Genomic DNA, 13,056 nt, shown 5'->3' with positions numbered 1-13,056 from the left:
GAGTGTCCAGGACAGAGAGCTCAGGGCTCCAGGTCAGGCACCCAACAGCTCCCAGTGGCCTGAGAGGGGAGCACGTGTGAAGCAGGAAGAAGGCAGGGGAAGGAACAGTTTACCGCAGAAAGCCTCAAGTGTATTCAGGACTGGAGCCCTACAGCTTGTTAAGTGATCGTCAGGGGACTTCCCTGGTGGTCCAGTTTTGGGAATCTGCTCGTCCAATGCGGGGGACACGGGTTCAATCCCTGGTCGGGGAACTAAGATCCTGCAAGCCGTGTGGTGTGGCCAAAAAAATAATAGAACAGCAATTAAGAAAAAAAAAATGGACTTCTGCTTTTGGCGCCCTCGCTTTTGCCCATTGTGTGCACATAATGCTATATTGTATGTGTAAATATTTCCTGTATAGTATTATGTGTGTATATGTATATATATAGTATCATGTATATACAAAAATTTTTTTATTGTAGTTCATGGTGTGGGTTAAAGTTTAAGAAAATGTGGTACTATATAAAGTGACAATTCTTCACAGTAAGTACCAGCACTTAGAGAAAAGTCCCTTGTCTGTTCTTCTAGACTTATTTTACTCATTCATCATGTGCACACACATTTTTGACTTGTTTATCTTTGTTTTTACAAAAAAAAAAGAGAGAGAGACCTGTCAAACATTCTATCTTATAACTTTTTCTTAACAAATACAGTATAGATGTACTTTTGTCCATATCAAGAAATACAGATCTTTATCATTCTAGTGACAACTCAGAACCCTGTTGTAAGGATATGCTCATTTCATTTTAGTTTTTTAAATTCATTTATTTTTTAAAAGTGAGAGGAGGTTTTATTCGGGGAGGGAACACACTCCATAGACAGAGTGTGGGCCATCTCAGAAAGTGACAGTCCCCTGCCTCATCTTATGTTGATGGACATTTAGGCATTTTTTCCCCACTCGTTTGCTCTTAAGACAATCTTGCAGCAAACATTCTTGTAACTTCTGTAGTTTCCTATTTTATTATTTTTTACGTGTCAAATTCTTTTCTATTGAATTATTTATTTCTTTATTTTTGGCTGTGCTGGGTCTTTGTTTCTCTAGTTTCAGGGTGTAGGAACTACTCTGGTTCTGATGGGCAAGCTTCTCGTGGTGGTGGCTTCTCTCGGTGAAGAGCGTGAGCCCTAGGGCACACAGGCTTCGGTAATCGTGACACAAGGGCTTAGTTGCCCTGTGGCACGTGGAATCTTCCTGGACCAGGGATCGAACCCATGTCCCCTGCTTTGGCAGGCAGATTCTTAACCACTGGACCACCAGGGAAGTCCCTGTGTCAAATTCTTGATTCAAATGTTTTGTGCATTTTCGGTATTGAAAAATATCACCAATGCGCTCCTCCAAAAGGAAAAACATTTCCATCGAAAGTGTTCATTTTCCCACATCCTCATCAACACAGTATATTACTGATGTTTTCTCTATTGATGTTTTCTCTTTTATTGACTGCCTTGTGAGCAGCTTGCAGGATCTCAGTCCTCAGTCAGGGATTGAACCTGGGCCACAGTAGTGAAAGCACCGAATGTTAACCACTAGACTGCCAGGGAGCTCCCAATATTTTTGTTATTTTTGACAGTCTATTATAATTGAGGCACAGGGGCATATCACTACTGTGATTTGTATTTTTTGGTCTTTAGTGAGGTTGAGTATGCTTTTTACATTTGTACATGTATGCTTTTACATCCCTTCATGCCTTCCTATTCACGTACACTTTGCCCATATTTGCCTACTGCTTCTGATTGATTTGTTTGAGCCCTTTATAAATTAAAGGAATGAGCTCTTTGTCAGGTGCTGTGCAAAAATTTACCCACTTTTTCACTTGTCTTTATTTTTTACTTCCATGAAAAAACTTTCAATCTTTAGTTAAAATCAAAGTTATGCATCTTTTTTCCTTATGGTATCAATTTATGCATCTTTTTTTTTAACGGTATCCAGTTTTGTGATTCATACCTAAAGTTCCTCCATGCTCCAAGATTATTAAAGCAAAAAATGCACCTCTGTTTTCTTTTACTGTTTCTGTGGTTTAATTTTTTTTTCCTCTTGTGCATTTAGATCTCTGATACATTGAGTTTGGGTGTCAGGAAAAAATCTTTAGTTATTATCAAGCTATCCCAGAGGATATTGTTGAATGTGCTAAAAGATGCCGTCTCTTTTTTTGACTCTTACGAAAACAGACTCCTTTTTTTTTAATGATAGCTTTTTATTGTGAATTTAAATGACTACAGTAAAAAAAAAAAACAAAAAACTAACTAACAAATATTAAAGTAGTAGGTCACTTTAAATTTACTGTTGGCGTTCTTTTAATGTCCTTATCTGTGTTTTACCTGGCTGTAATTGGTGTACATACTCCCTTATGCTCTGCTGGGTGTTTTGGTGGAAGCAAAGGCCTGGCTCTACTTCCCTCACGGTGTCCGATCCCTAATGTCTGACTCATATTTTATTAAAACAGTGTTTTTCAAACTGCATGAGTCATGAAATCAATTTAGTTAGTCACAACCAGCATTTTTTAAAAAGAAATAGAATAGACTAAAAAACATTTTGCAGGGGCATATGGCATTATTTAAAAATTCATTTCCATGAAGCTGAACTTTGGGAAGCAAGGGACTGTCTAGGCTGAAATGCCAGAGGTCTATGAAGTGGTATGAGAGTTACCTAGAAAATCCTTGGTGGGCAGGATAAGGGTCTGCTTCTCACTGCTGTGATTATTTCTGAAGTCATTTAAAAAATGTTCTTCAGATGAGACGTAGGTTTGATCTTTGGGAAGCTCAAAGTTAGAGAAATGAAATTAAGAAGAAGCCTGAAGATGCAAGAGTGAGCAAGAGGGAGGGAGCACCAGAGCAGCCTAGGTGAAAGTTTTTTGAGAGGAAAGGTTGAATTGTTTTTAATTAATAAGGAAAAACTGATTGGCCTCCAAAAGCACAGAAAAGGGGAGGGAAGTGGCCTTTCTCCTCACCTGGATTCTAACCTGAGTCCAACCAGCCTGTCCTCTTCTCGTAGAATCCTTCTCGAATCCCAAGTTCCACATCATCCCTGAGGGAAAGGTCATGGAAGGAGACGACCTTCAGGTCAAGTGCACCGTTCAGGTGACGCACCAGGCCCAGTCATTCCCAGAAATCATCATCCAGAAGGACAGGGAGATCGTTGCACACAACAGCCTCAGCAGTGAGGCCGTGTACTCCGTGATGGCCACGACAGAGCACAACGGCAACTACACCTGCAAAGTGGAAGCCAGCCGCATATCCAAAGTCAGCAGCGTCGTGGTCAACGTCACAGGTAGGGTTGCTGGAGGGCGTCGGCAGGTGGCGGGCTCACGAGGTGTCAGTGCTAGAATCCGGGCTGGGCAGTGAGAGCTGGTTCTTCTGCTCCCACCCGTCTGAATGGATGTGCTCAGGCAGGGCCGTGGTGCTCATGGGGAGAAATTCAGTGCAGAGCAAGTCAGCAGTCCGCTATGGTTGTTTCAGGCTGCAGGCTGGGCCCAGTCAGATCCCAGCCGGGCCACTCAGTACATCTGTGACCTTGAGTGAGTGACTGACCGTCTCCTTACCACAATTCTGCCATTGGAGTGATGATAGCACTGCAGGACTGTTATAAGGACTAAATGCCATCCATCACCTTTCCTACAGAGCTGCATACCGAGTAAGTACTCGGCCAATGTTAGCTGCTGTTTCTATTATTATGTCGCATTTTTCTTGCCTTTGTGCCCAGTACTGTGCTAGATCTCTATATCCCTGTGGAGGTCCTAAGACAGGGTCAGGAGCAAGAAAGCATTCAGTTCAGTTCAGTTCAGTTCAGTCGCTCAGTCATGTCCGACTCTTTGCAACCCCATGAATCTCAGCACACCAGGCCTCCCTGTCCATCACCATCTCCCAGAGTTCACTCAAACTCACGTTCATCGAGTCGGTGATGCCATCCAGCCATCTCATCCTCTGTCGTCCCCTTCTCCTCCTGCCCCCAATCCCTCTCAGCATCAAAGTCTTTTCCAATGAGTCAACTCTTCACATGAGGTGGCCAAAGTACTGGAGTTTCAGCTTTAGCATCATTCCTTCCAAAGAAATCCCAGGGCTGATCTCCTTCAGAATGGACTGGTTGGATCTCCTTGCAGTCCAAGGGACTCTCAAGAGTCTTCTCCAACACCACAGTTCAAAAGCATCAATTCTTTGGTGCTCAGCCTTCTTCACAGTCCAACTCTCTTATCCATATATGACCACAGGAAAAACCATAGTCTTGACTAGACTAGACTCAAAAATAATAGTCAAAGTTCCTCTTTGTTGAATACTCTTTGCCTGGTTTACATACATTTTCATTTCAAGCTCATAATTATGCCATAAGGTAGGTATTATGATGCTGGCTTTATGGATGTAGAAACTGGAGCTGAGAAGTCAGGTCACCTAATGATTACAGGATTGCTGAGTGGCAGAGCAAGAGTTACCCACCGGCCTGTTAGATTTCCAAATCCACGAACTTAGAAAGTTCCCTGGATGCCTTCCTTCTTTACCTGGCTTTACTTTTCATTTACTTATTTAGTTTAATTTGGGGGCTGTACTAAGTCTTCCTCAGAGAAGAAAATGGCAACCCACTCCGGTATTCTGGCCTGGAGAATCTCATGGACAGAGGAGCCTGATGGGCTGTAGTCCATGGGGTCACAAGGAGTTGGACACAACAGAGCACACACAAGCACACAAGTCTTCATTGCTGCGCTCTGGCTTCTCTAGTTGCAGTGCATGGGCTTAGTTGCCCTGCTGCGGGTGAGATCCCTGACCAAGGGTCAAATCCATGCCCCCTGCAGCAGAAGCTCAGGGTCTTTTTTTTTTTTTAGTTTAATTGGAGGCTAATTTCTTTACAATATTGTAGTGGTTTTTGCCATACATTGACATGAATCAGCCATGGGTGTACATGTGTTCCCCATCCTGAACCCCCCTCCCACCTCCCTCCCCATCCTTCAGGGTCATCCCAGTACCAGCCCTGAGCACCCTGTCTCATGCGTCAAACCTGGGCTGGCGATCTGTTTCACATATGATAATATACATGTTTCAATGCTATTCTCTCAGATCACCCCACCCTTGCCTTCTCCCACAGAGTCCAAAAGACTGTTCTATACATTTGTGTCTCTTTTGCTGTCTCGCATATAGGGTCATTGTTACCATCTTTCTAAATTCCACATATATGCGTTAGTATACTGTATTGGTGTTTTTCTTTCTGACTTACTTCACTCTGTATAAGAGGGTCCAGTTTCATCTACCTCATTAGAACTGATTCAAATGTATTCTTTTTAATGGCTGAGTGATATTCCATTATGTAAATGTACTACAGTTTTCTTATCCATTCATCTGCTGATGGACATCTAGGTGGCTTCCATGTCCTGGCTATCATAAACAGTGCTGTGAGAAGCACAGGGTCTTAACCGCTGGATGGCCAGGGAAGTCCCTACCTGACTTTACTTTTCAAAACAGCTTTTACCAGGAAAAAAAGTGTACTCTGCCTCTCCCTGTGTATTGTGTGTCTTTAGGCAGTAGAATGTTAAGGTGGTGAGGGTATTATCTATTTTATCTGGTGCAATATTGCTAACAGCTGAACAGTACCTGGCACGCAGTAGGCTTTCAATACATATTTGTTGGATAAACAGATGAGCATCGGTGACAGTGTTCCAGAGGCAGAGCGAGTCAGCACTTCTTGGTTCCCAAGTGAAAGTGTCCATTCATTCATCATTCATTTGCTCATTTACTGAAAGCCCCCTCTGTGTCAATAGAGACCGTACAGTCACAGCGACAATCCCCAGTATCATAGGTAGGCTGCCAACTACCCAGCTGGGTGACTGGCAGGTGTTGGATTCTGCTGGTCTATACCAGGTTGGCTCCTGCTAGCGATTTAGTTTATTATTGATAATGGCAAATATTTTGATGGCACATATTTTTTAGATAAAATATAATTGTCTTATTAGAGAACAGTACTCAGTTCAACATATATTGAGCACCTTCTGTGTGCTGGGCAACTTTGGGGACCTAGGGAACTGCCCTATGCAGCTTTGAAGAATTTCACAGACATAAATAGACGATGAGAATATGATGCAATGATCAACTCTGTTAAAGAGATGGTTGTATGGTCATGGGAGCAGCAGGGACCACGTGGCAAACATAAGGGCAATTTCAGGGCTTAGAGCAGCACTCCAACCCCTCGGACCAGGCTACTTTAGGGAAGCATGAGGCATCTTTGGACCACAGGATACTATTATTGTAGCTGATCCCACATCAGAAGTTTGAGTCACGCTGAGTATGTGAGTCAATCAGAAGGCGAGGCTCCCTGGCCCAAGAAAGCACAGTGTCAGGCTCGGCCGGCCCTTCCCATCCCCTTAGTTTGATGCTCTGTGCTCCTGTTCCGTGTAGAGCTGCCGGAGCCGTGCCAGGGCTGGCAGGCAACTCCCCCACCTTCAAGTGATGCAAGCCTTCCCACTTCTGCAGCCTATTCTCCACTCCCCTGTTGCTATCAAGCCTCACTATGAGTGGTTCTATAGAGTGATGTTGGAGGCTCACAATAATTTTGTGGACATCAAGATCATTGAATTAGTAATTTGTCTTTGGCTTGAAAGTGGGTTTCCATTACCTCTCACTGTTCACATTTTCAGACCCAGGTGCTGCCAGGACTCCCGACTCTGTCCTGTCATCTCATCTCTACAATCACACCCTCACTCTGGCCCTCACAGCAGGATGTCATAGGGCTTCCCCAAGCATCTCTGCTCCAATTCATCCTTCAACTAACCTGTAGGAGAAGCACCTATTTGACTTCATTATTCCTGGGCTTCATTATTCCTTGGTGGCTCAGTTGGTCAAAAACAACAACAACAAAAAACCCCGCCTGCCAATGCAGGAGATGAAAGAGACCTGGGTTTGATCCCTGGGTCAGGAAGAACCCCCGGAGAAGGGCATGGCAACCCACTCCAGTATTCTTGCCTAGAAAATTCCATGGACAGAGGAGCCTGGCAGACTACAGTCCATGGGCTCACAAAGAGTTGGACATGACTGAGCACACATACATGCACACACACACACACACACACACATACACACCTTCACCCTGACTCCAGCCCCTTCCAAACATCTCACCGGACTCTGCCTGGAATATTCTTTCTGCTTGGTCACTGGAAGACCTCTATTGTCCTTAAAGACCAAGTCCCAAATCTCCCTCTAGGAGCCTCCCAGGAAGAGTCCCATGGCCACACTTCAGTTCCCATCACACTCTTCTGTCTACAGGTCAACAGTCACTGAAAAGATTTAGCATCTGTCTGCATCATCCTGGGTGAGCTCTGGAAGGTCTGTGGCTCAATTCATCTGACAACACTGATACTTAGCACACAGCCTGGCACGTTATAGGAACTCAGTAAATATTTGCTCAGTGAGTGAACAAAAGACTTATCCTTATTAACCCGAGTGATGGTCTAGCATCTCATTCTTAATTCTAAACCATTGTCCACCTACCCCAGCAAGATGTTTTGTATTTTTTGCATTTTTGTTTATTTTTTAATGTGGAATCATTTCTGTGGGATTCTTCCTGAGGTTTTTTTTTTTTTTTTTTTTTACTTTTTTGGTATTTGTCCAATGAAATTGTAAGGCCCTTAAGGAGGTAAATTTCTTTCTTTCTTTTTTTTTTCCTGCTCCTAACCTAGAGCTTTGTTTTATTTCATTTTATTTCATTTGGCTGTGCCTAGTCTTAGTTATGGCATGCTGGATTTTAGTTGCCCCTCTTCGTTGTGGCATGTGGGATCTAGTTCCTTGACCAGGAATTGAACCCAGGCCCCATGTATTGGGAGCATAGAGTCTTAGCCACTGGATCACCAGAGAAGTCCCCTAACCTCGAGCTTTTGATGGTGATCTGAAAAGAGGTAAGTCGATGTTCATTATATGGAAGGAAGGAGGGGTGGAATGTGCCTCAATGAATTAATTATTAGGCGATCACCTGACTTACAGTGTTATTTTATTCCCTATCAAGGAAACTAAGAAAACACCGCGTACTGATTATAATTATGATGGAAATGACTTCCATTTCCATCCATGGAATATCAGTGATGACCACGACAGCGTTGGTTTTTACTTCCAAACCTGTATGCCAGATTAAATCCTAAATTTAGAGCCAAGGTAGAATTTAACCCCTGAGTCCTGATTGCATTCTCAAACCCCTAAGGAGGTTTTCTAAGAGAAATTTCAAGTCTCAGTCTCTTTCTTAATATGAAGATAGTCTCAAGTGCCACCGGCTCCTCCTTCCTTCTGCTTCAAGGGTCATAACCATGGAGTCAGTGCGCATTTGCTTACATGAAGGAGCCAAGTCTCCGCAAAGGTTAAGTAGCTAATTAGTAATTCCTCTGTGGCTGAAAACAAACATTTACCATTATTATAAAATACTGGTATTCTTCAGGGAATATTTGTATTAGGAGATGATGAAACTTCTTGAAAGTCAACCACAGTCTTTAGTACTCTCGACATCCAACCTACATTATGGTGCTAATGACTCCTTCCAGTAGCATAGAATGTTGGAACTTACCAAGTACTTGGGCTTGGGAGGCTTCGGGTGGCATCTTCATGCTCCTCCATGGGAAGTGCTGGAGGAATGGTGGCCAAGCTGCTGCTTCTCCCCAACTCTACAGCATCACTCTGCTTCAAGCCTAGACTACATTCCCTCCTGCTTCCAGTCTGGGCCCCTCCAACTCCATCCATTCTCCTTCCAGAGATCTCCCTACAGAACACATCTGAAGCTATCCCCGTGACCCAGACCGTCCATGGTTCCCATTGTCCCGAGGGTATATTCCACACTTTTTAAAATGTGATTCTCAAGTTCCTTGAAGATCTGCAAGCCTTCTTTTTCTTCTCCCACAGCGGTCCCAGGCTGCCTGAACTTTCAGGTGCTTGAACCTCTTGCCAGACCTTCCATATGTTATTCTCTCTTCCTGCGATACTTTCCATCTTTGCCTGCAGAACTTATCCCAGGAGTTTTCTCCTGATTCTTCAAGCCTGGGTTCCATGTCCCCTCTATAGGCTCTACTGCAGACACTATCTGAAGAATCGCCCATGAGACTTAAGCACTTTATAGAGTCAAGGACTGTTTCTTTTTCACTGCTGCCTCTCCTCTGCCAAGCACAGAGATGGCCTGAGATAAATACTTGTGGGATGAAATGAATGAGTGGATGAATAAACGAGTGAATGCCTGAGTCATTACTTGCCACATTACAAATTGCCAAAGTTTTCTAATCCATGTCTGTAAGATAAATTGGATTAATGAGGGAGGCAAAACTGCCATTGGAATCCCAGGAGAAGAATGAACCCCGGCTTGTGAATTGTGTGATCATCAGGTTCATGAGAAGCAAAGGGAAACTTTGTGCAGGAAGTGGGGAACTGGTTCTCCCAGAAGCACCTGGGCCACAGTCCTCTCCAGGGGACTGGGGAGCTGGTGCCCACAAACATCTCACCCAATTCCCACTCACTGTTTTTTTCAGAGCTATTTTCTAAGCCTAAGCTGGAGTCTTCAGCCACACATCTGGACCAGGGCGAAGATCTGAACCTGTGGTGCTCCATCCCAGGAGCACCCCCGGCCAACTTCACCATCCAGAAGGGAAGCATGACTGTGTCGCAGACTCAAAATTTCACCAAGAGAGTTTCAGAGTGGGACAGCGGGTTATACACCTGTGTCGCGGGCATCGGCAGGGTGTTCAAGAGAAGCAACACAGTCCAGATAACTGTGTGTGGTGAGTATGTCCTCACTGGCCCTGAAAGCCTCTGGACTGAATGGGAGAAAGGGAATTTATCTCCAGCCACCACCTTCTCTAGTCTGAAGATGATTCAGACTGAGGCAGGATAAAAACCCAGGGGATGGGGGAGGGGGATTTGGGGAGAGAGGAGTAAAAACAAGAGGCTGAATAGTAGCAAGTGGGTACTTCTGCTCAGGGTACAGGTCAGATGCATCAAGATCAATGTTGTTGGCAAAAGTCACATTTGTGGCTTTGTTATGGCTGCATGCTGATTAAGTGGCCTCCAAATCCACAGGATTCTGCTGCTTGAACAGGCACTCACCCGAAAGGTCAGGGAGCAAACACTGCTTAGTCAACGCTAAGCTTTAAGATTTTACGTTTTTTTTTTTTTTTTTTTTTGCTATCAGTTCAGTTCAGTTCAGTCGCTCAGTCGTGTCCGACTCTTTGCGACGCCGTGAATCGCAGCACGCCAGGCCTCCCTGTCCATCACCAACTCCCGGAGTTCTCTCAGACTCATGTCCATTGAGTCAGTGATGCCATCCAGCCATCTCATCCTCTGTCATCCCCTTCTCCTCCTGCCCCCAATCCCCCCCAGCATCAGAGTCTTTTCCAATGAGTCAACACTTTGCATGAGGTGGCCAAAGTACTGGAGTTTCAGCTTTAGCATCATTCCTTCCAAAGAAATCCCAGGGCTGATCTCCTTCAGAATGGACTGGTTGGATCTCCTTGCAGTCCAAGGGACTCTCAAGAGTCTTCTCCAACACCACAGTTCAAAAGCATCAATTCTTTGGTGCTCAGCCTTCTTCACAGTCCAACTCTCACATCCACACATGACCACAGGAAAAACCATAGCCTTGACTAGACGAACCTTTGTTGGCAAAGTAATGTCTCTGCTTTTGAATATGCTATCTAGGTTGGTCATAACTTTCCTTCCAAGGAGTAAGCGTCTTTTAATTTCATGGCTGCAGTCACCATCTGCAGTGATTTTGGAGCCCAGAAAAATAAAGTCTGACACTGTTTCCACTGTTTCCACTGTTTCCCCATCTATTTGCCATGAAGTGATGGGACCAGATGCCATGATCTTCGTTTTCTGAATGTTGAGCTTTAAGCCAACTTTTTCACTCTCCACTTTCACTTTCATCAAGAGGCTTTTGAGTTCCTCTTCACTTTCTGCCATAAGGGTGGTGTCATCTGCATATCTGAGGTTATTGATATTTCTCCCGGCAATCTTGATTCCAGCTTGTGCTTCTTCCAGTCCAGCGTTTCTCATGATGTACTCTGCATAGAAGTTAAATAAGCAGGGTGACAGTATACAGCCTTGACGTACTCCTTTTCCTATTTGGAACCAGTCTGTTGTTCCATGTCCAGTTCTAACTGTTGCTTCCTAACCTGCATACAGATTTCTCAAGAGGCAGGTCAGGTGGTCTGGTATGCCCATCTGGTATGCCAAAGTCAAAGGCTTTGGCATAGTCAATAAAGCAGAAATAGATGTTTTTCTGGTAAATGGGATCTTAGTTCCCTAACCAGGGATCGAACCTTTGCCCTCTGCAGTGGAAGCTTGGAGTCTTAACCACTGGACTGCCAGGGAAGTCCCTAAGTTCCAGTTTTTGATGCCTCTCCTGGCTTACCCAAAGGGCTGGGACCCCTACTGGGTAGAAGTAGATATCTGGACCACTTAGAGCCGGGCTTCTCAGACTTGAATGTGCACAAAACACCTGGTTACAGCGCAGTTAGTTTGGGGTCAGGCTTTGTGTCTTTCACCAGCGTCTTGGAGATGCTGGTGCTGCTGGGCCCCGGACCGCACTTTGAGGAGCGGGATGTGAAACACCAGTCAAGCTATCACTGTCGCTGTGCTTCTTCAGTAGTCATGGTCCTTCAGTTGAGCCTTCAGTGTAAATCCAGCCAAGGTTTTAGTCTCAACTGAAGCAGGATTTTAGCGGTCATCTACCGGATAAGGAAATAATATACAAGACAAATGTGAGTCATTCCATTGTAATTCTTTGTGTTGTTGTAGTTCTTGTGAGGAGGTCATTTCGTCCTATTAGCTTTATAAATAAGCTAATTTCTAAATAATGGCCTCGTATAATTCTTGTTTCTGAGGCATGAAACTTACTATCAGGAGAGGCTGAGGCACTGAGAATTTGTTTTAAAATATATTGTTGGATACTTGTTACATAATTTTTTTAACATTTTCCTTCTATCTTTCTCAATACAAAGAAAGAGATATGAATGTGTGTGTATGTGTGCATAAGATATGTGAAAATATAAGCATATATTTAGGGGGTTATAATGTTTTTCCTGAATTTGTGTCATCCTTTTTTGTTTATATTATTCTCTTTCCCTCTCCCTCCTCAAGAATCTAAAAGGAGTCCCCTAAAGATAGATATGGCCACAGGCATTTTATTTTATTATTTTTTTTAAATTAATTTTTATCAGAATATAGTCGATTTGCTACGTTGCATTAGTTTCAGCTATATAGCAAAGTGAATCAGTAATACATAATAGATATCCACTCTTTTTTATATTCTATTCCCATATAGGCCATTACAGAGTATTGAATAGAGTTCCTTGTACTATACCATAGGTCCTTGTTAGTTACCTCTTTTATATATGGTAGTGTGTATACGTCAGTCCAAGTCTCGCAATTTATCCCTCCCACTCCCCGCCCCCTTCCCCCTGTGGTAACCATAAGTTTGCTTTCTACATTGTGAATCTTTTTCTGTTTTATAAATAGGTTCACTGGTGCCATTTTTTTAAGATCCCACATATAAGCAATATTATATGATATTTGGCTTTCTCTACCTGACGTACTTCACTAAGTGTGGCGATCTCTGGGTCCAGGCAGGCATTTTAAATTAGAGCCATGATAGAGAAAGCCAAGCCCAGAGTTTGCAGAAGGAACACCTTGGGCTGGATGTCTTGTCTCAGATTGTTTTTCTCTCTCTCTCTCTGTTATTCTAGAAATGCTCTCCAAGCCCAGCATTTTTCATGACTCCAGGTCCGAGGTGATTAAAGGACAGACCATTGAAGTCAGTTGTCAGTCCGTAAACGGAACGGCGCCCATTTTTTATCAGCTTTCAAACACAAGTAAGCCTGTGGCAAATCAGAGCGTGGGCTCAAACAAGCCTGCAATATTCCGAGTTAAACCCACGAAAGATGTAGAATACTGCTGCAGTGCAGACAATTGCCATTCCCACAGCAAGATGTTCAGCGAAGTTCTGCGAGTAAAGGTGATAGGTAAGTCTCTGTGCTATGAGAAGAATCCACGGGGGACTGTGGTTTAATTCACATTTTCAAA

General features: G+C 43.8%; 1 protein-coding gene across 7 annotated transcripts in view; it reads left to right on the top strand.

Moving 5' to 3' along the window:
- Positions 1-13,056, top strand: part of PECAM1 (platelet and endothelial cell adhesion molecule 1) — a 62,506-nt gene that overhangs the window by 15,127 nt on the left and 34,323 nt on the right. For all 7 annotated transcript variants that reach the window (XM_027517680.1, XM_027517683.1, XM_027517678.1 and 4 more), the window contains exons 5-7: positions 3,026-3,301; positions 9,507-9,755; positions 12,720-12,995. In XM_027517680.1, the coding sequence (XP_027373481.1) occupies positions 3,026-3,301; positions 9,507-9,755; positions 12,720-12,995 (801 nt within the window). The remainder of the gene's footprint in view (positions 1-3,025; positions 3,302-9,506; positions 9,756-12,719; positions 12,996-13,056) is intronic.

Source organism: Bos indicus x Bos taurus, chromosome 19 (genome assembly GCF_003369695.1).
Source record: "Bos indicus x Bos taurus breed Angus x Brahman F1 hybrid chromosome 19, Bos_hybrid_MaternalHap_v2.0, whole genome shotgun sequence".
Taxonomy (NCBI): domain Eukaryota; kingdom Metazoa; phylum Chordata; class Mammalia; order Artiodactyla; family Bovidae; genus Bos; species Bos indicus x Bos taurus.
Note: the sequence above shows the minus strand (reverse complement) of the source record. Positions and strands in the feature narration are given on the sequence as shown.